Genomic DNA, 22,149 nt, shown 5'->3' on the forward strand with positions numbered 1-22,149 from the left:
TGCATATATTCCAAGAAGGCAACCTCAATTCATAGTTATTTCCCCAGGATACCCCTGCTTGAGTGAGTGAAAAAAAATTCTGTGAAACTGTGGGTCCAATTCAAATAATTGAAAATGACAGAAAAGAAAAGGTCTTAAATCTGGTCTCTGTAGAATTTTAGAGCAACGAAGTTTGCATGCATGACCTTAACTATGCCCTCTTTTGTGAATGCTTTATGACAGTCCTTAATTACATGGTCACTAATTTTTCTCAAACGCAGCATAATATGCAATTTTATAGCCTTAAATAGATATATGTAGCAGCTTATAACATTTCATTATTGTATGCTTTCAGTATTGTCACTGTCAGAATAGTGCCACTATATCTTGGACTTTTAATGTGAATTTTCTTTTCTCAAAGCATTAAAGATATGCAGTTTAATAATTTTGTCAGCACAACTGTACTGTGGTCATTGTTAGGTTTAGTTTTAGGTGTCTGAAGCTTTAATTAGAGGTTGTGTACAGAGCAAAGTTTTACCAGTTGTAGAAAGATTGTTGTACAGGTTTTACTTACACACCCACACCCAGTGTCGACACACTTATTCCAGTAGAAGACTGGAGTTTTTCAATTTAGCTTAAACCCCTTCTTAAGTGAAATAAGTTTTTAAAAAAAGGCACTTTTACTGTCCACCTGAGGGATTCTATCAATTTAATTTATATCTACACCTCTACCCCGATATAAGGCTGTCCTCGGGAGCCAAAAAACCTTAATGTTTGATTATTATTGCTGCTATGGAATATAAATAAGGCTTGAAAAGATGCTCAAAATCAAATATGTGTATTGCGGTATACAAGGCTTAATGGCTTACTTTTCCATTGCTCATTTTAAAATTGAAAGGTCCAGCTTCCTGTTTTCCTTATCCTAAGTGATTGATTGTCTATCTGCGCTCTTATAATTCCTAAAACTGCCTGTTGTAGAGGAATTTAGTAAAGTGGCTGAGAAATCTGACTTCTACTTAACCTTTCATCTCAGAAACATACAATTTGGTCCTAAATAGCTGAAAACAGACTATTTTTAGATTCTAATTTAGACAACATTTCCAGATTTGTTTTGTCATAGCATGGTGTCTGCTAAGTTGGAAAGGCTTGGAGCCAACAGAAACCCTTGAGGGTTTGCGTTGATTGTTGTACACTAGTCCATTAAGCATCTCTCCGCATTATATATTTTAGATTTATAACAAACTAATAGCATGGACACTAAAATATTTTAAGTCTAGACTACTGTCTTATAAAACCAAAGGCCCTCTTATGTATGCAAAGATCAGAAGTTTGCTATACTGAGACATTGCAACCTTTGATGATGATTCTCTTCATCTGGTGGCATAATCTGGAAAATAACTGATAGGACCAGTAGAAATGTGGAAGGAGCTTCAAACTGGGTCACTAGCTCCGTTGGCCAGAGTGGGCTTGGGATGTTGCAGAGGAAGTTTATTTAGCCCCTTTACAGGGTCATGGGGAATAACACTTTGTGTTGCTCTTTACTGATCCCGCTAATCTTTACTTGGGGTGTTGATGGGTTTTGAAGAAAGCCACATGTATTAATTCTGCCGGTGGAAAAGGGGTTCTTGTAACTTTGGAAGAGGAAGCAAAGGGGGGGCATAGGAAAACCTTGCAGGGACCTCCCTCTTCTAACCTCTCCCATCAAATAAGCTTAGTATTTTGGCAGTGTTCGAGGCAATTGATCAAAAGTGTTTGACGTGACAAATATCCTTCTGGTTTTCTATTCTCTTTTTAATTTTATGTAATAAAAATAGCATTGAGGAGACTTCAGAATGCAGTGCATATTGTATTAAATGGAGGAAATAATCGAAGATAAAGTTGATATAATTGTATGGCTCTCTTAATGTCCCAAGCACCTTAAAATTATTGTGTTTGTTGATCTCAATAACACTGAAGTGTTGCTACAACTGAGGTAGAACATTGCAGTTATTTACCAATGCACCACAACATTACGTAATATTTTAGGACAAAAATGAAAAGCACCATATCCATTTGAAACTGTAAGTGTGAGATGGTTGAAGATTAAGAGGCAGAAAGTAATTACAAGTGTTTATCTAACTGAATGCTCACTTTGTCTTCCAGAGCCATGGTGTCATGGAAAGGGATATACTTCTTACTTGCACTGTTCTTGGCAAGTTTTTTTGGGAGCATTTTCATGCTCAGTCCTTTTCTACCTTTGATGTTTGTCTCCCCGGCCTGGTATCGCTGGATCACTGACCGCATTGTGGCCACCTGGCTCACACTCCCAGTGGTAAGTTGCAATGTCAGTGTAATTATTATAGGGGGAGCTGTTAGTGTCCCCATATTTAAGTTGCTTAACACTTTCCATTATAAAAGATTCTTGTGGATTTTTTTTTTTTTTTTTAGGAAACTCCAACACCTCAGATACCACCCAGCTTGGGCTAAATTTAGCTTGACCAAATTAGCACATGTAGTGGGACTTGTTTACGCTGGACTTTTAAAATAGCTTAGTTAGCGTGTTAGCTAACATCACAGTTTAAATCCTAATCTAGACAAAGCCTTAGTGTGAAGTCTCCACCCCATTCCCCAAAAGAACTTCATTCTAAGCAAATGGCCTGGAACAATTTTGAACTTCCATTCGACTTAACTGTAAATGGAGTTCCCCTATATCAGAGTTCATGGTATTATACTGGATTTCGCTCTTTGTGCCATTGGAAGATGGAAAGTATCTCCCTTGTAGTATTGGAACTATCCCCTTTGTACATACAACAGATCAAACTTTTAATATTACTCTCAATGAGAATACAGTTCAGTTAAGGCTTCTCTCCTTTTTTGCACTTTTATCCTTCAGTGATTAATTCCCACTTTTCCTTCCTTTCTTTCCTCCACCCCAACCCTCCTCCAACCTCCCCAAAGCAGTTCAGCTGCAATCACAAGAGCCTTGAAGTATTTGGGCTGCTTTATGTGCAGCTCGAAGTTTGTTTATTCTTTCCACCATTACAAAGATTATTACAATGCTACAAAATCAGGAATTAAAAATTAACAACTGGGCAAATTTTTCCCCCATTCACAGTTGAATAGTATAGGCCACTTTAATCTCTTGTGGACATGTTTCAAATTCAGTTGGTAGTAATAATATCAGAAGTCTGACCTTGTGCTTGTCTACCAGATTTCTTAAAATAGCTAACTCAAGAAACTGGGTACCAAATTTCCATTCAAATTGTAGAAGAGTGGTGTTTTTGTGTTTGGAAATCCATAAAAGCTCCAAAATCTCCAATACTGATTATGACATAGCTGCTTTCAAGATTTTTTTTTTGTTTAAAAAAAAGTCCCTTCAACTTAGAATACTTTTATGTATTAAAATTGTTATGTGACTGGCAGCTTAGTATCTGGAAATAGTAGCAGTGGTAGGTAGAAGTAGAGCTGAGCACATAATTGTTTTTTTGGTTCAGGGGACAAACCAAAACATGGCTTGGTTTGATTTGAACCAAAGCTGATTTTTTTTTCACTATTTCTCACCAAACCAAACATGCAAAAACTTTTGTTTTGGTTCAAATGCTCTGTTTTGTTCAACCCCACACTATTTTGTGTGTGTGTTGCATTGTTGGGGTTTATTTTAATTAGCTACATTTCAAAATGAAAAATCTTTGACTTAAAAAAATCCACTTGTTTGGTTGAAACCATTTGCTGAATTTGACCTGAATTCACGAATCATCTTGGTGCCCTGAAAAATGCATTTTTTGGCAAATTTACTGTCCGCTGAAAAAAGGTTACCTTGCTCTAGTATGACACCAAGGAGCCTATGCCCTACAAAGGCTTCCACAAAAGCTTCAAGCAGTCTCGGTACTGAGGAATCTTCTCTATCTAAGTCCTTGTCTGCTTCCAACATATACAGTACCCGTCACTCAGTATTGAGGCCCTTGGTACCATTGAAACTTGGACTAGAGATTACTGATCCTCAGCACTGTACTAAGAAGGCAGTATGCTCTGCATCTTCCACGGCCTCGTCGGTACCTAGACCATTGGTAGAGCAGGTTCCAGAACAATCAGTAAAACACTCATTATCTCTCACCTCTATGGCTGGGACTTACCAAGTCACCATGCTGGCTCACCCAGTACCGCAAGAGTTCAGGTTCTCAAAGGACCTGCTTATTTCTGAGGAACCTGAGTCTCTTCTATTGAAGTCAAGATTCCTGGTACCACAATCAGCATTATCCCAGTATCCCCCCTTTCACCGGGATTGCCTACCTCCCTGGTACCAATATGTTCTGAAAGATGGCTGCTTCCTCCTCCACTGGACTATGAAGAGGAGGGTTCTTCAGATTCCCAAATTTCTCTGCAGGATTCTGCTGACTACCTACATTTGACTATCTGGAACCTGCACCTCCTTCCAATTTCTTTCTCCCCAGAGGAGGTTATCATCCCTCATGTATCACTTTGAGTTAGAATACTTTCAAGATCCAATGAAGAGGGCAGCAGACACCCTTCTGATCCCATTAGAGGAAGTGCAGGAGAGATCGCATAAATGGCTTGACATCTTGCAAACATAATCTTCAGCATGGGTTGCCTTCCCTATAAATGAAGCACTATTAAAACCTGCCAAGTCCATCTGTCAATCTCTTGCTATTGTGTCTCTCTCTCATCTCCCAATGGCCAAAAGATCAGACAAAAAGTATTCTGTCCCATCTAAGGGCTGGAACTTCTTATTTTCCCCACACTGAACCAAATCCTCTAGATGTGGACATAGTAAATGAGTGTCAGAGGCAATACTGTTTGGAGACTATACCCCATGACACGGACCACAAATCCCTGGAGTATTTGGGTGTAAGAGTTACTCTTTTGCTACTTCACAATTCCAAATTGTTAACTTTCAGTTGATTCTGGCAAAACACAGTCACATTCATTAAATTAAGTGTAGCTCTTTCATCGAACATCTACCACAACAGTACAAAGAACAGTTCCAAGCCGCCATTGCAGAAGGGCAGCTCTTGACCAGAACAACCCTGCAAACTTCTCCGGATGTGGCTAATATGGCAGCTCATTCTGTTGTTATGGCTGTAATCATGTGCAGGGTATCATGACTCCAATCCCTTTCAATGGTCCCTTTCACGGTCAGTGACACCATGTATAATTTGGTGAATACTTTGAAAGACTCCAAGGTGACCCTCTGTTTGCTGGAGATATATATAGTCTGCGAACAAAAAGAGGCTTCATCTCTCTCAGGTGGCGCAAAGATAACCTCCTTCTCAATTCTCAACTTTCCATAGATCTTTGGAGTACCTAGGGAATAAAAATAACACATTTCAAAAGGGACAATCTTCAACTGCTACAGCAACCTCGACTCAACAGCTAATGACAGCCAAATGTTCCTTTTGACTCCTTGGTCAAGGGCCACAATGTGCTGATTTCAGCCCTTTGTTGCACCATCTTACACTAGGCAATTTTCTTCCTTTTGGGAATGGTCTCTCCCATTTTCACACCTTAAATGAGCAGATTACCTCTGACAGATGGGTCTTGGAGGTTATAACTTTGGGAAACTCCATTAAGTTCCACTCCATGATTCTTGCCCCATCCTTTTCAGGTAGCTCTCTGAGGGTTGTTTATTTCTGTTGTGGCCAGAACTATAAGGTTGCTGTGACTAACCAGAGGCTTTCTAAATGCAGGTTTCTGTTTACATACTCACCTGTTATGTGGATGCTAACATATCCTGCCTCCCAAGGTCATTGTTCATTTTACAAGATCGTACTCCACATCTGTAGCCCTGCTAGAGGGTGCATCTATTACAGAAATATGCAAGACTGCTACATGGGCTTTGATTCACACTTACTTGTCACACTATGCCTTGCTTGATGCATCCCAAGCAGATCTGCCTTTGGCTCTGTAGTCCTACAGAGAGCCTTAGACCGAGTTCCAAAGAACCTCCTTCCTTTAAAGTGTGCTAATAGGGAGTCACCTCAAGTGGAGCACCCATAGGGATACTACTTGAAGAAAAAGAGGTTACGTACCTTGTTTGGTAACTGAAGTTCTCCGACATGTGTGTCCCTGCGGGTGTTCCACTACCAACCCTCTTTCTCCTCTGCTTCGGATTCTCATCTTGGGGCTTTGCAGTACAGAAGGAACTGAGGGCATTTAATCTGTGTGGCCCTGTATATCCTCAGTACAAGACAGGAGGATGCATGCACGAGCTGAACCTGTCCTTTTGACAAAAATTCCATTTAGTTGAAAATGTTCCAGCCAGGTTCTTAAGTTTCTAATCACTTATTAAAATGATACTTAGGCTTCTAAGTCACGTAGGCACTTCTGAAAATTTTAGCCTACATCTCTTCAGATGTGGCAGAGCTTCTATAGTCTGAGAAAAATCTCATAAATAGGATTGTTATTAGAACAGTGTGTGGCCAATATTGTAATTTGCTTAGAATGCTTTTAAAATGCTTAGAATGAAAGCTGCTAATGTCTCATTAATAAGCGATATAGAACTATTAGTGTTTCTCATAGACTTTAATTGCAGGAAGTTCAGATGATTTATTTTTAAAATGATCCAATAATTAGTGTTTTCATCTAATTCTGTAAAAATAGAATTTAATGTAATTAATAAGTATTTCAGAGTTCTAAGCAATTGATGGTGTGGCACTTACTTCCTTAGGGAAATATTACTATGTAGGGAATATTCATCGTAATTTGACAATTACTTTGAACATGGGAACAATCTGTTAGACTCCTTCAGATACATTATTGCATGGTAGCAGACTGACTAAATTTCTTTTTCTGTGTTACCTTCCCAAACATTTTCACAAGCCCACAAAATAGCTCGGGTTTCCAAAATTTTCTTCCTGTTTTGAGAAATGTATTTTTAATTTAAAATATGTATAAACACAATCTGTGTTTTAGAACCCTAAAGGAGCTGAAAAAGCATATACATTTTTTGTCAAACTGACTGCTTTTTCTTGTTGATTAACCCCTCTAAGCCTATATTAGCCTTTCTTCACAGCTTCCCAGGGGTACTTTCTCCTACTTAAGAATTTTCTCAAGGCTGATAACACCTGGCAGAGAGCACACAGCTCTCTTATTGTTTAAGTGATATATGTACACACTTTCACCAATTTGGTCAACATCTAATGTGTTTATCAAACCCATCCAAGAAAAAATTAAATTTAGTTTTAGAGATGAGAAAGATGACACTCTGCAATCAATACATCTTAACTGTTTTCCACTCTGAGGCACGTAACTTGCTCTGCTTTTACAATAGTTCGTTACTATCCTTGAACATCAACAACTTGCCTGTACTGTAGTGGCTTGAGTCACTTTTCATTACTATTTGGCACTTATTATATAGCGCTTTTCATCCAGGGTTCTCAAGTTATTTGCAAACATAAGCATTGTCCCAGTTTTACAGATGAGTAAACTGAGACACAGGAGCTAAATTATCTAAAGATGCATAACATGCCAGTGGCACAGTCACAGACAGAAACCAGAATCTCCGGACTTCCAATCTTGCAGTCTCTCCTCCTTTTTTTTCTTTTTTTTTTTTTTTGGAGTCCAAAGTTTTCAGTTGTATCGAGGACGTATGAGCTTGAAAGCACTTTTCCATTTTTTTTTTAATTCTTTCACAAATTGCTCTTTTCACTGTGATTAGGTGTGTGGTAGATTATTTTAAAAAAAAAGATTTTCTTGTGCATTAGACATGGCTGAGTCCCCCTAATGGATGGTCACCAAGCTGTTGTAATTGGACTCAGTGTTTAGACTGCACACATGCTTCCAAGCAATTTGGGTGCAGGCAGCATCCAGTTATTGTTTCTAATTCTGTGTCTCTAAGGCACGCTCCTGGGTGAAGACCTCCTGTCTGTCCCACTCTCTTCCTTTGGATGTGGAACCCTGCAGTTGAACTGCTCTAGGCCACTGTACCCACTGCTTTGACCTTCCCAAGTTGCTTTTGCAGGTTCCTGCCTTCTCCCCTTCCTCCCAAGAGTTCCACCTCTATGGGTATTCTGGTTTATAGTATAACTCATCGGTGCCACGTGGCTGGTAAAGTAAGGAATGCCGTCTTTGCACAGGAGTTTCTAAAACCACATGAACTTTTACTCTCAAAGCATACAAACGTTACAGATCTTTAGGTAAACAACAAAAAAGTATACACTTTCTCCTGTGAATTTATGCTCACCCTTTATTGTGAGTCCGTAGGCCCAGGCTGAGTGTCAGGTGAGTAGGTACCTCTGCTTCTTGCAGTCCTTCTGTTGTCTGGTGGTGGTCAGCCAGAGGGAGACTTGACAGATCCTGTCCTTAAGTAAGGCTTCTGTCTTCTTGGGCATCTGACTGACTGACCAACTTCAAAACTCCAGGCAGATGGATGTCGGGGAAATTCCTGCTCCCCTGAGCCCCAACTGAGAAAACTAATTTCCTTAAGCCTCAACACTTCTTATAACAAAACCATTATTTTAGGGTGGATCTCTTTGTTTTTGAAGCCCATCACCATTGATGACTCTTCTGTCCTAGATGCCTCTTGACAGTTACTTACACGCTCAAAATGTGAGTTTTATTCTTTAAAATGATGGATACAATGTTATGTGAAAGTCACAATTTAATGCGGACATAAATCAGTCCATCACAGCGTGTTCAAATTTGCCTGGGATTTCCCATTTCCAGACTCATTTTCTGTCTTCACTTCTAGCCATTCTTGGGGATGAGAGTGAAACATGCTGTCGAGTTGACCCTTCTGGCTGAGGACATGATGTGGTACATTTTAGAGCTCTTCAATGCCATGCTAGTATTGACCACTCACTCACTCACATGATACATGAGGCACTTTCCCTTTCCTGCTAGGGAATTTTTGCCCTGCAATGCTCCAGACCCTGCTGGATCATATTAAAACCTGCAGTTTGATTCCCACATAACAGTGCAATATGCTATTGGGTTCACAGCTCATTTTAAAAAAGATTATTTTTAGGCAAAAATGGTATTTGTATCTGATATCCAGATCAGCAAAGAGTGGCTATTTGAGAAGTGCGGATTATTGATTCCACCTCTTTAATTAGGGACGATAGCAGACAGCTATTGTGTAAAAATTGACTGACCTTCAATAAGAAAACAGTTAAGGGAAGTTCATTGTTTTCTAATGAAGTTGTGTGTTAGGAAATTAGTCAATGAAAATTTATTTCTTTTGTCAATAGACTAAGGCCTGGTCTACACTGAGGGGGGGATTGATCTAAGTTACGCAACTTCAGCTATGTGAATAACGTAGCTGAAGTCAACGTACTTAGATCTACTTACCGCGGTGTCTTCACTGTGGTAAGTTGACAACTGATGCTCCCCCGTTGACTCCGCCTGCGCCTCTCGCTCTGGTGGAGTACCAGAGTCGGTGGGAGAGTGCTCGGCGGTCGATTTAGCGGGTAATGTAGACAAGTCCTAACAGACTTGCTTCCCTCCCCCTTGAGTGGAAAGTCATAATATCAAAATATTTCTTCTAGGCTTTGCTGGAGATAGTGTTTGGCGCAAAGGTGGTTATAACAGGTGATGGGTTCATCCCCGGAGAAAGAAGTGTCATCATAATGAACCACCGGACACGAATGGACTGGATGTTTCTATGGAACTGCCTGCTGCGATACAGCTACCTCAGACTAGAAAAAATCTGTCTCAAATCCAGTCTCAAAAGCGTTCCAGGATTTGGTAGGTCATCTACAGTTTTAATGGATAAAAGAGAATTAGTAATAAAATACAGTATTTCACTTCTCTAACACCACCCTAACCTCCTCTGCAACTTCTGCTTCAGTGTTAAGATCAACATTTTCCCACTCTGTACAAATGCACTTGTCAGGCTTCTTGTTTCATTAACTAGCATATGCTACCAAAAGGGGGTGAGTGTGTAAGTGTGTGTGTGTGTGTGTGTGTGTGTGTGTGGTGTTTTTTTTTTTTTTTTTTAAAGCTTCCTGTGGACAAGTCAGAAATCAGCGTTCTTTCTCATAGCCATAGTTTTAAATTCAGGTAACAGAAATACACTGTACAGTATATGAAATAGCTTAGTTTTGTCCTTTTGTTGGTCATTGTTACAGTGATGTAGGCCAGAAACTAGTTTGGGCTGAAGATACTGAACAGAGAAATTATTTCAAATGAGCCAAAAAAATTTCATGCAAGTAGTTTCAGAATAAATATGCAGATTTATCTGAAATAAATACGCCTTTTTACATTTTATTAATTTTTTTAGATTTGTTTGACATCTCACACAAAATTGCTTTGTACAGGATATGTATCAGCTTTCTGAAGTCCAAAGGGTAACCTAATTTGTGATTCCCTTTTGTCAGTCCATTTACTTACACAGATAATTTTTGGCAGTGGTACATATAATTCTGGTAATAGTGAGTGACTTGCTGAGCAGTAGGGAGAACTCTCATATTGTGCCACACCAAAATTACTTCATCCTCACCTTACACCATTGTTGTGATGGTCTTAAGACAGTGCATGATCTGACTTTAATATAACACTGTAGCAGGATAGAAGGTTCAAAGACTCTGCATAGGATTACAAGGCTCCCCTGCTGAGCCAGCCTAAATTCAGATGCTTGAACACTGCAAAAAAGATGCAGAATACTGTAACATACCCGTGGGGTACAACCTGGAACTGTGGGACCACTGAGTCCCCTTAAACTGTTCATCCTGGCCTGTCTCTCACAATGTCGTGCTAATGATAAGCAGCAAACCCCTCCAGATTCTGTGATCAATCAGCCATCAACACGTGGAGGCATACATCCACCTAAATTGCATGAATGCTCTCTAAGCCACTCACGAATTATACACTGTGAGACTCCAGCCAATTTCCCCAGCCCCTGCCCACCTTGCACCCCAGTGATGTACCATCTTACACTGCTCAAGACTGCCTCTTGAACACTGCACGCTCATTAATTAGTTCGTCACTTTGTCAAAGGAAAGTGGACGTGCACCAGCCATTGTAATCTGAGCAGGTTCCTCAAACACTCTAGACAAACTTATTTTAATGTTTTATCCTTACCAGTAAGTTTATTAACTGCAGAAAGATAAATTTTAAGTGATTATAAGTGTTAGGCATAAAGGTCAAAGTTGGTTACATAAGAAATAAAAATAGAAATGCAGGCTAGATTCTAAACTTTAACAGACCAAGCAAGATTTGAATCAAACGGCTTTTCTCACCCCACTGGATGTTCCGGGCAGTTTACAGTTCTTAAAACACAGGCTGAATTCCCTTCTCAGCCTGGGACCGATCTCCCCAGTTCGAGGTCTTTGTCTTCCAGGTGATCTTCCAGGTGTTGAGATGGGGGAGGAGAGAGACCAAGTGGTGATATAATTGACCCTCATTTACACTTTCTATGCAGGTGCTAGAAAGATCCTTGTTGTGATGTGGGGGTTAAGTAGCCCCATTGTATATGTGCCTTCTCTGAGGAATCTCTGGGAGAGTAGATTCTTCTTGATGGGCCATCAACACATGTCTAGTTGGTCCTGATGTAAATCTGTCTTGTCAGTGTTAGTTGCCCCTTTGTTGCCAATGAAAGGCTAGCTGTGGGCTACTTTCCACTTACCACATATTTCAGAAACAGACATATAGCAATATTTCATAACTTCACATACAATGATAGTACATACAATTCAACAGGATATTAATGTTCAACAGACTTCTTAAATGATACCTCACAAGGCATGCTGTCAAGGTTCCTTCCCCACTCTGAACTTTAGAGTACAGATGTGGGGGCCTGCATTAAAACTTCTAAGCTTAACTACCAGCTTAGATCTGGTCTGCTGCCCCCACTCCCAAGGGCTGGCTAGCTCCCTTCCCTGGGTAGCCTTGAGAGACTTTCCATCAATTCCCTGGTGAACACCGATCCAAAAACCCCTTGGATCTTAAAACAAGGAGGAATTGATCAGGTTCTTAAAAAGAAGGCTTTTAATTAAAGAAAGAAAGAAAGAAAGGTAAAAATCATCTCTGTAAAATCAGGATGGGAAAATAACTTTACAGGGTAATCAGATTCAAAGAGCCCATAGGATCCCCCTCTAGCCTTAAGTTCAAAGCTACAGCAAACAGAGATAAACACTCTAGCAAAAGGTACATTTACAAATTGAGAAAACAAAGATAAAACTGGCTGTACTTACAAGTTTGAAATATGAATGACTTGTTCAGAAAGATTTGGAGAGCATGGATTGATATCTGGTCCCTCTTAGTCCCAAGAGTGAACAACCACCAAAACAAAGAGCACAAACAAAAGTCTTCCCCACCTCCCCCCCCCGAAGATTTTAAAGTATCTTGTCCCCTTATTGGTCCTTTGGGTCAGGTGTCAGCCAGGTTACCTGAGCTTCTTAACCCTTTACAGGTAAAAGGATTTTGGTGCCTCTGGCCAAGAGGCAGGGCCGGCTCTAGGATTTTTGTCACCCTAAGCAGAAACAAGTTTCCCCCTCCCCCCCCCCCCGTTTTTTTCTTACCCCATCCCCGGCCCCGTCTCAGCTCCGCCTCTTCCCCAAATCCCCAGCCCTGCCTCCTCCCCCCCAAGCTCTCAAGCCTGGGAGGGAGGGGGAGCAGCGGCGCGCGAATCAGCTGTTTTGCGCACTGCGGCCGCTCGGGATCTCCCCCTCCCTCCCAGATTTGAGAGCCTGGGAGGGAGGGGGAGCAGCGGTGCACGAGCGGCAGCAGCGGAGGTGAGCTAGGGCGGCCGGGGCACATTTTTAGGGGCGGCATTCTGGCGCCGGCTATGCTGCCCCTAAAAATGTGCCGCCCCAGGCACCAGCTTGTTTTGCTGGTGCCTAGAGCCGGCCCTGCCAAGACGGATTATAGTATGGTACACAGGAGGGCTGTTACCCTTCCCTTTATAGTTATGAGACATGCACTGTACAAAACCTATCATAATCGTATCACAGAGGTGAATATGGGGGTTCCAGGGTGCTATTTTGAGATACAGAGTGTCACAAATACTTACTGCTGACACATGCAAGCAAGTGGATTTTGTTAGTTCCAATCCTGATGTAAGGGGGCAGAGAGAACTAATAGCTGACATAGAGGAGGTTTTGCAGGGAAACCTGAGGAACAGCCAAGTTTGGGAAGACTCTAATTTAAAGTGTGCAATTTAAGTTTAAAGCCAAACTCTTGGAAAAGAGAAGTTTGGACAATTCAGTGTGTGCCTGTGGGTAGAGCGAGTTGGTCTGTTCAAAGCAGGACAGGCACTGCACCTCTTTCAAAATAGTGGCCTCCTCTCCTTTGTTAGCATGTGAGAACTCTCCCTCATTCCTAGCCATTTTACACATAACTACACCTCTACCCTGATATAACACTGTCCTCGGGAGCCAAAAAAATCTTACCACGTTATAGGTGAAACCGCGTTCTATCGAACTTGCTTTGATCTGCCAGAGCGATGCTTTACCGCATTATATCCGAATTCACGTTATATCGGGTCACGTTCTATTGGGGTAGAGGTGTAGTTACTTTGGCGTATTTTGTAAGATATAAGGAAAGGAAATTCATACAGCAAAAACTGTGTGTTTAATGAGTTCAGGTTACAGCAGGACGCACTCCACGCAACCAAAACCTTAAAAGTAGGGAAATAAGTTGTCTCCAACACCCTTTGCCACCTTCACGTTGCCTACAGTGTGGAGGTCCGTAACACTTAGCACTCAATAAGGCATTCACTTTCATCTTAAACAGATAACAGAGCAATACATACCCCCAGCTTAATCAAGCTCTTGTTCTTAAAGCAAAATCTTAACTCTTTCTTCTTAATCTGTTATACCAAGAAATTTCCTGACATGAGCTGCAGAAGAACTAATGTTCTTTGTGTACATTAATCTAGAGAAGAGCCACATGGAGCGTCTTCAAAGTAGGCTTGACGAATTATTAGAATATGAGCTGATGAATAGACCCCAAAATAGAAGGGTTATACTTCTGGCCCTGTGTTTAATGACAGACTAGTAAATTGAATGCATGGCTAAAAAGGCAGTGCTAATAGTAGGGTATTAGTTTTGTGGCACAATGGAGTTCATTTTACAACAGTTTGGCTGGCTGGAGCTGTATAGAAGGGACACCATTGTTACTTGTTGTGAGATGCTTTAAACTAGCAGGCAAGACAATGCTGTGCAGAATGGCAGAAAGGGAAGGAGTGAATGAAAAGTGAGATCCATGAATCCAGCAAAGAGATGCACATGGAGAATTTTTATATGAACTTGACTGAAACACAGTGCAGCAGCAGAAGCATTCGGGGGCTAAATACAGAAGGCTAGAGATCATTAGACGTCAGTGGGAGCAGTTTATTCCTCATGTCAATCCTGTGCTTTGCTTTCCAGTGCAGATTTTTAAATCCATGTCAGGACTGCAAATGTATATTCAGTAGATCTTGTGATAAATATCTGTAGGAAATTGTGGCCAAGGAGTATAATTATGAATTCAGCCAGGCAGTGTAAAAAATCTCATATTTTACCTCCATGGCCCTACCATGCGACGTGAAAGCCTTTTAATTGGTACTAATAGCTGAAGAAAAGTCTTCAGCAATTTTGCAGTTCTGTTTTTAAAAGCCTTTGCCCATTTTGTAAGCTTTTAGCATTTAACCGAATCTTTTAAAGGTCACAAGGAAAGAGAATTTAGAGCTTTTGATACATTTGCTAAAGGCAATTGTTTTCATTCTTAGGCAGCTACATGGTGGTCAGTACTTTAAGTATTTCATTCAGAATTGTGTACAGCATGGGGTTATATGTAACACTTTCATCTGAATATCTCTGAGTACTTTGCAAACATTAAGCCTCGCAACATCCTGGTGCTAAGTACCATCCCAATTTTAGAGTGGGAACATAAATTTGAGAGGTTAAGAAAATTACCCAAATCAGATGAATTAGGGGCAGACCTAAGTCTTGAACCCAGGAGTGCTGATTCCTAGTCCCCATCTTTAGCTAATGCACTCTTCGTACTTGGGATTTTATTTGTATTTGGAGACTTAATATGCAGAGGAATGTATGTTTGGAGGTGAGCAGAGTTAAAGCATCTGAAGCATGATTTAACAACTGCATACTGCACATATAAGGACTTTCTATTTAAGAAATTTAGATACTTTGCAGGTAGATGATGACTCATTAGGAGTTTTTGGGTCACTTTTTATAGATGTTTACAAATTATTAATTTATCATACTTTTAATATATAAAAAAACCCTTTGACATGACTATATACGAATTCTTTCTTTTTTAATGGATGATCTTTTTGGTCCTGGAGACTATATCTCTGGTTTAATAATGCATGCAATAAAGTTTCCAAAATGCTATATTAAATTTCGATAATCTCAATTTCGGAAATATTACTGCAGCGTTTCTCTACTACTTGCCAAAGGTATAGTCCCCAGGAATCACTATTCACTTTGTTGTTCAGCTGTTACTGCAGTTTCTTATCTCAGTGGACCTCAACCAGGGGTCCGGGGCCTCCTGGGGGGGCTGCGAGCAGGTTTCAGGGGGTCCGCCAAGCAGGGCCACTGTTAGACTCGCTGGGGCCCAGGACAGAAAGCTGAAGCCCCACCACATAGGGCTGAAGTCCAGGGCTCTGAGCACCAACACCTGAGGCTGAAGCTGAATTTAGCTTCACAGGGGCCCCTATGGCATGGGGCCCCAGGCAATTGCCCTGCTTGCTACCCCCAATGCTGGTCCCAGCTTTTATATGCAGAAAACCAGTTGTTGTGGCATAGGTGGCCCATGGAATTGGAGGTGGGGGCTCAGAAAGAAAAAGGTTGAGAACCTCTGTCTTAGATGACATCATCAAAAACTACTTTGGCACATTTTGCAACGGCAATTCTCTAGGAGGATTTCTAACAGCATTGACAGTTTCTTGCATACTAAAATCAAATAGAATTTCCCTAATCCACTCTCCTCTAAATTTGCATATACAAACCTGTGTTCTCACCTCGCCTTTTATCAACGATTTAATAGCAGATGCAGTGATAAAGTGGGGGTTCTCGTATTAATAAGACTTGATTACTTTCTCAAAATATACTGCAGAATGCATACTAAAGTTCACTTACTACTTAATAAAATGTTGTAAATAATTGGAAGTAAACTATAATGTCAAACAAATGGACAAAGAATGATTTGAAATATTGTCTGTCTTTTTTTTAATCACTTAACTTGCCAGTTCTCAAAACTCCTGATGTTCAGAATGCATCTCCCATTCACTAATATGAATCAGTGAGGTTCTGCTGGAAGCAGAATGTGTGGTTTAACCATCAGCACCTCATCTTGGTGTCAGTGATTTTCAAAGCGTTATAATAGTGAATGAAGGGACTGCAATGATACCTGGATTTTAGGGGAACATTAGGTACAGTATCTCAAGCCTTAATCGAAAAAATAAATGAAAATTGGCTTTAATCTGAGCAGGGTTATATGAATTGAAAAGTGGCTGAAGGAGCATAATCCAAGTATATGTCAGTGAGTGAAACGAGGTATCCAATCGCAGCTGCCTGGATGAGTATTGGGCCTTGTTTCATTTAATGTCTTTGTTAATGAGGTAGAAAAGATTAAATAGCACATTGATTAAATTCACAGATGATAGGAAAGAGGATAGTGCTGCAAACGTCATTGATGATGGATTTCTCTCATATTAAGTCCTTTCATGTTAATGGAAAAACACAAGTTGACACATCTTGAGAAAATTTTTCTGAAATATGGATATTCCAGGGGAAGGCTATCGAAGAATTCATCATAACTATTTTCACAGCACTGCAAGACTTGCCGTGTTCTAAAAGCCCGTATCACACACACCATTTTATAGATGCGTAAACTCTCTCTCTATATATATACACACACACACACACACACACACACCATTTTACAGATTTGTAAACTCATGTCTGGGGAGGTTAAATAATTTGCTCAAGGTAACACAGCAAATCTAGCAGTGCTAAGACTAGATTTTTTTTTCCAGACTCCCTTTTCTTTACCACTTGACTATGGTTCCACTTCATTGACCAAACCTTTGGCTCAGTTACATCATAAGAGTAAGGGACCTATTAGCTTCCTGTTCCCAAGTATGGCGGTTCTGTAGTGGCCTGAACATCATGATGATTGGTCTTGCAGAATGGAAATGAAGGACTCAATGCCTGCTCTTTGGGGCCAAGGTGCAGAGTCACAGGGCATAGATTGCTTGTAAATTGTATCTTCATCTCCTACCCATTAGTCATCCCTTCTCCACAGGAACCCTTTCTCCCTCTTTCCTCCTAAAAGGGCTGTGGAAGTAAATATAGACCCAGGACTTCAGTTGCTTCTCAAATATTACTAAAGGGGATGATTCAGGGTGCAGGGTCATAGACTCTTCTGTGATGGGTTTTTTTTTTTTTTACCCATTTTTGTGGATTCACTAAACAGACCAATCCTGACTCATTTTTAATTTCTCTATTGCAGAGGAATATGCCTGTAAGGAATAGAATTTTTATGTAGAGTGGGAAAAACATAGGAGTTACTTCCTCTCTAGTTTAAAAAACCTAAAACTTACTCCATGTGTGTGCATGTGAGTAAAATGCAACTATCAAGATAATACTGTCAAGGTAATTTTAAAAATATATATTGGAAACAAGGGGTGGAAATAGCATTTTACATTCCACTTTGGTGAAAAGAGCCAGGCAATGGGTAGCAAGATTGTGCTGTTGTTCAGAAACACAACTGTTATGCGATTGAATATCTACTGTACCACTAGGCAACTGGAAGTGTTATGAACACTCCTGAGTCATGCATTTCCCCTCTCAACTAATTGCTGGGTGATAATTTATTAAAGGAATGGACCAAGTCAAATGACAACTGTTCAATTCATTATATACCTATTAACTATACATTAGAGATGAACATGGTAAAAACATTACCATGAGCAGATACTCTGTATTACAAAGATTGGTACAAGAAGAATTTCTTAATTAATGGTTTACATGCATCAAATTAGAAAAATAATTTAAGAATTGAAATGTTTTAAAATGTGATTTGATTATGGTACTTAGAGCTGACACTAACTAGAGGAAACCGTTAAATGTCTGAATTGAAGTGGCTTTCCAAATCCATTTTTAATGTTCTTGTACTAATCAGAAGTAAATACAGTGCAACTCTGTCTTCCCATCTCAAAAACCACGTGATAACATTTTTTTCACTATAACATTCTTCTGTTTGGCAGAGCTTGTAAATGGGAAGTATAAAAGCTGCTGAGTGTTGCTTTTAAATCAAGGAGATCCACAGTTGTGCCACATTTATAACTGTTGGTGCAATGAAATAAATTACATAAATAACTGTTAATGAACCACTGCTATGATCAATATTTTGTGTGCACAGAAATTGGGCACGTGCAAGTGATTCCCACCAATCTTTGTGCCTATGTGGTGGTGGTACATCAAAGGCATCGATTAGAATCAGGGCTCCATTGGGCTAGTCTTGAACAAACTTATTGTTACTGCCTTAAAGCGTTTCTGATTTGAAACAAGAATCAACAAGTGTGTGTGACAAACAATAGAAGGAAAACAAAGAGAGAGGATGGCTGACAGTGATAAGATCCCACAGTTACATATGTTTGTTCTCTGCACAACTTGGTATGTCAGAATCACTTATTTATGGGGGAAACATTTTTGAATTTAGTATCAGCTATCCCAGCTGCCCCACAACTGAGTACATGTTGGTTTGCTGGGTTTCTTATCGACCTCATGGCTTTTGAGGGATTTGAAAGAAGAGTGTGTAGTGGCTGTATGGATTCATTCTGTGAAGACTTGCAATGTGTAAGGGACAGCATGGAAGAAAGTATGGAGACATGCGAGAGCGAATTGGACAACCAGTTCAAGATTGGCATCATTGACAGAATGGAGGAGGAACGTGTGAAGTATGATTAGGAAAAAGCAAATATTTTGGATGAGGCAGAGTTATGAAGAGCCTTAAATGTAAGGTTAACTTGTATTTGGTGTGGTGGAAAACCGATTCCGGAGAAAGATGTGCGGGGTGACAGACCAGGAAAATTATCTTAGCGGCTGTGTTTAGTGCAGACTGGAGGAGGGGGCAATCTGGGGGTTGGAGAGGCCAGAGACGTTGGCAGTAACCAAGATGTGACATTGAGGACTTGAACCAGAATTCTAGCTGTAGGGACAGGATTCAGTTTTGCTTTAGAAAAGTATAGAGAAGAGAGATGCCAGGATTTGAGCACAACTTGGATCTCTGGTTTGCTGGAGAGAGTCAAGTCAGCTGATACCCTGGCTATGGGTTTGAGGATTAATGTTAACAGTGCCAGAGAATAGGCAGAATAGAGAGGATTTAGGATTATATGCAATTTTGTATAGCACATATTAAAATGTAAGATTTTGTATCATGTTATAGTAGTTGTTCCTATAGGAAAACCACAACTTTGAATTTCCTGCCATGTTTTCTGGTTAAATATCAACAATAAATGTTGCAATAGGGAAGGCTTTGGCATTTAAATTCTTTTTAAAAATCTGTTTTTGAGACCCTCTTAAAAATATTCAGTGAACTTTAAAAAATGACTGGCTGTTTTTTACCAAACTTCTCCCTCTCTGTGCTCCTCCCACCTCCACCCTCCACCCCAAATGAAATGTTTGGACTAAGAACAAACATAAGAAATTTCAACCTGAAGTGAGTTTTATCCCTGTCCCCCTTCACCCCTTGAAAATAATGTTTTTGGGGAAAGGGGGCTTTGAAATTAAAATGTTTCCTCAGCCATAACTATAGAATGGTTAATATAATAATGTGTGATTACTGGAGAGTTATATATGCTAAAGTTGTTTTATCTTCCCCAGGTCCCCAGAGCAAAAGTACACTTCGTATATGTAATATATTTCTCCAATTCGATAGTAGCATTTCCTGTCCCTTGCATATATGATCATGTGATGGACTACAGTATGTAGTCAAGCCACAATAAAACCAAGATAGGTGTGAAAAATAGACTGAGTGTATGCGTGCTACTTACTCTAGCAAAAAACAAAGGTTAAATGTCTTTAATCAGAATTACCCTGGAATTGAAACCAGTGTCTGTCTTTTGAGTCACAAAAAGCTGATTGAAAAGGTCATTGTGGCCAGCTGCTGCATGTTTCTACGATGCTAACCACATAGCAAGCTTGAGCGAGAGTTATATAATCTATGTTGGTGAATGCTTTTGAGTACATTTGTGAGTTAACATTAGTTATCAGAAATGTCAGGTATTACAGGCAGAGTATTTGTTTTGGCAAAGAAATGGAATTGCATTGTTTGGTTTGGATTAACTTCCCTGTTTGTTTGTGTTCCATATTTTCCCAATTATCTTTCCCGTGAACTTACAAACCCAAGGGCAAGCTTTTGCTTTCCAGTAAAAATAAACATTGATTTCTTTCAGACTAGCAAAATTCCTGATGGCCAGGAGTCCCAGACAACCAAAAACATAGTCCAGACAAGAAAAATATAATTACTGCCTATTAGACAATATGTTGAGCTGAGCTTTACAAGTGACTGAACAGCATGTCTCACCTCACACTGCAGATGAGAAGGTGCTTCCTACTTGTTTATTTTTAAATACCACTTATAAGCAGCAGTTATCAGTTTGCACATTACTGAATTCCTCCCATAGGTCTGCCCATCCTCTTTCACCCCAAACTACATTATGTATGTGTTCTCCCAATGGTGCAATATGTGCACTCTTGCCTTCATGTGACAGAGACAAGAAAACCAAGATGGCACATTTTCACTTTGCTTTTTTTACTGTAACCTTACTGTTCGTTTCCTGTCTCCCCTGTAAACTGTACTTTTAAACTCCAGGCAGAGGTATAAAACCCTCCTAGATCTGCAGGATGTTTTGAGTTTCAGGCACAGCTAGTACCATGCACATATTGTTGTGTAGTAAATCGTGCCAAAAAAAGACACAAGTGGTTTGAAAGAGAATTGCATGTGGCACCTAACTTGCAGATTATGTATGGTTATGTCAGTTCCATTTGTTTAATATATCTTCTTGATGTTAGGCATAAGTCCTCACAACTGTATTGGGACTTGCATGTGCATGAGGAAAGCTATACCTCAAATTATGCTATAAAGTAGTGCAAAGGGAGTACTGCTTTATATTATGACCTATTAGTGATGGAATAATTTATTGGAAGTTGTATGTATCAGAAACCTTATAGCACATTTCTTATAATGTCATAAATATTTTCAGTATGACATGTATTTACAAATATTTGAAATCCACTTGTACATACTTTTTTATTTAATTGAAAAAATGTTTTAAACAAAATATTATGCACTTAAACTTTAAAACTTGCATTGTGCCATCGTAACCACTTACATTTATATAGTGCCTAGTATTCCAAAGCACTTTACAAATTGAAAGTGACATGCACTTTGCTGACCACTGAATAGCAATCACCTCTGGTTTAAAAATGTTATAGCAACTTTGCATAACAACTTCAGACAGAAAGTGAAGAATACAATATCCTATTGAATTTGCAGTGGAAATATAGGTTGGCAGAACTTGATTACCAGAATTAGAAATTGTTTAGACACCAAGACTAGTGTTACTGTTGTGAATAGTGAATTGAGGTCTTTAATACCACGTCCGCAGCATAGTGTCCCCTAACTCCGTTCTGGGGCTTGAGTTTAATAAAGGGAAGAGTTTTACCGTATGGGTAACGAACACCACTTTCAGCAGCACCAAAGTGCTTCTTGACAGTCCACCCCATCAAGTATGGCCCCTATTTAGCACGTGCAATATGATGCTGTTACAATACAAGATGGCTTTTCTTATGACATTCCATATAGTTGCAGGCAAAATTTTTCTTCAATAGTTGGGAAATAAGTTTAACCTCATGGATGCAAGCAAATGAAAATCATACAATGATATATATTTTTAGTAACATATATATATATTGTTAAACTTATTCTAGGTTGGGCAATGCAGGTTGCTGCCTTTATTTTCATTCAGAGGAAATGGGAAGATGACAAGAACCACTTTGAAAATATGCTGGATTATTTCTGTGACATTCATGAACCACTGCAACTCCTCATCTTTCCTGAAGGAACTGATCTCACAGGTAAATTAATTGTTGGCTCCTCTTGGATGTAATTAGGTAGAAATTCATATGTATTAAGGAAATAGTTCCTTAGTTAATAATAAAAAAGTAGCAAGCGACTATGGAGTCTCATGAACAGTAAGTTTTAATAGATAATCTAGTATACCAG

At 39.7% G+C, this 22,149-nt stretch overlaps 1 protein-coding gene across 13 annotated transcripts in view; it reads left to right on the top strand.

Annotated features, from left to right (window-relative positions):
- Nucleotides 1–22,149, top strand: part of LCLAT1 (lysocardiolipin acyltransferase 1) — a 205,422-nt gene that overhangs the window by 95,913 nt on the left and 87,360 nt on the right. For 10 of the 13 annotated variants that reach the window (XM_065589337.1, XM_065589338.1, XM_065589340.1 and 7 more), the window contains 3 exons: nucleotides 2,122–2,290; nucleotides 9,462–9,660; nucleotides 21,855–22,001. In XM_065589337.1, the coding sequence (XP_065445409.1) occupies nucleotides 2,122–2,290; nucleotides 9,462–9,660; nucleotides 21,855–22,001 (515 nt within the window). Of the gene's footprint in view, nucleotides 1–2,121; nucleotides 2,291–8,436; nucleotides 9,661–20,317; nucleotides 20,469–21,854; nucleotides 22,002–22,149 lie in introns of all 13 variants that reach the window. The other 3 variants (XM_065589350.1, XM_065589346.1, XM_065589344.1) reach the window with 2 other exon arrangements.

The sequence above is a fragment of the Chrysemys picta genome, chromosome 3 (genome assembly GCF_011386835.1).
Source record: "Chrysemys picta bellii isolate R12L10 chromosome 3, ASM1138683v2, whole genome shotgun sequence".
Classification (NCBI taxonomy): domain Eukaryota; kingdom Metazoa; phylum Chordata; order Testudines; family Emydidae; genus Chrysemys; species Chrysemys picta.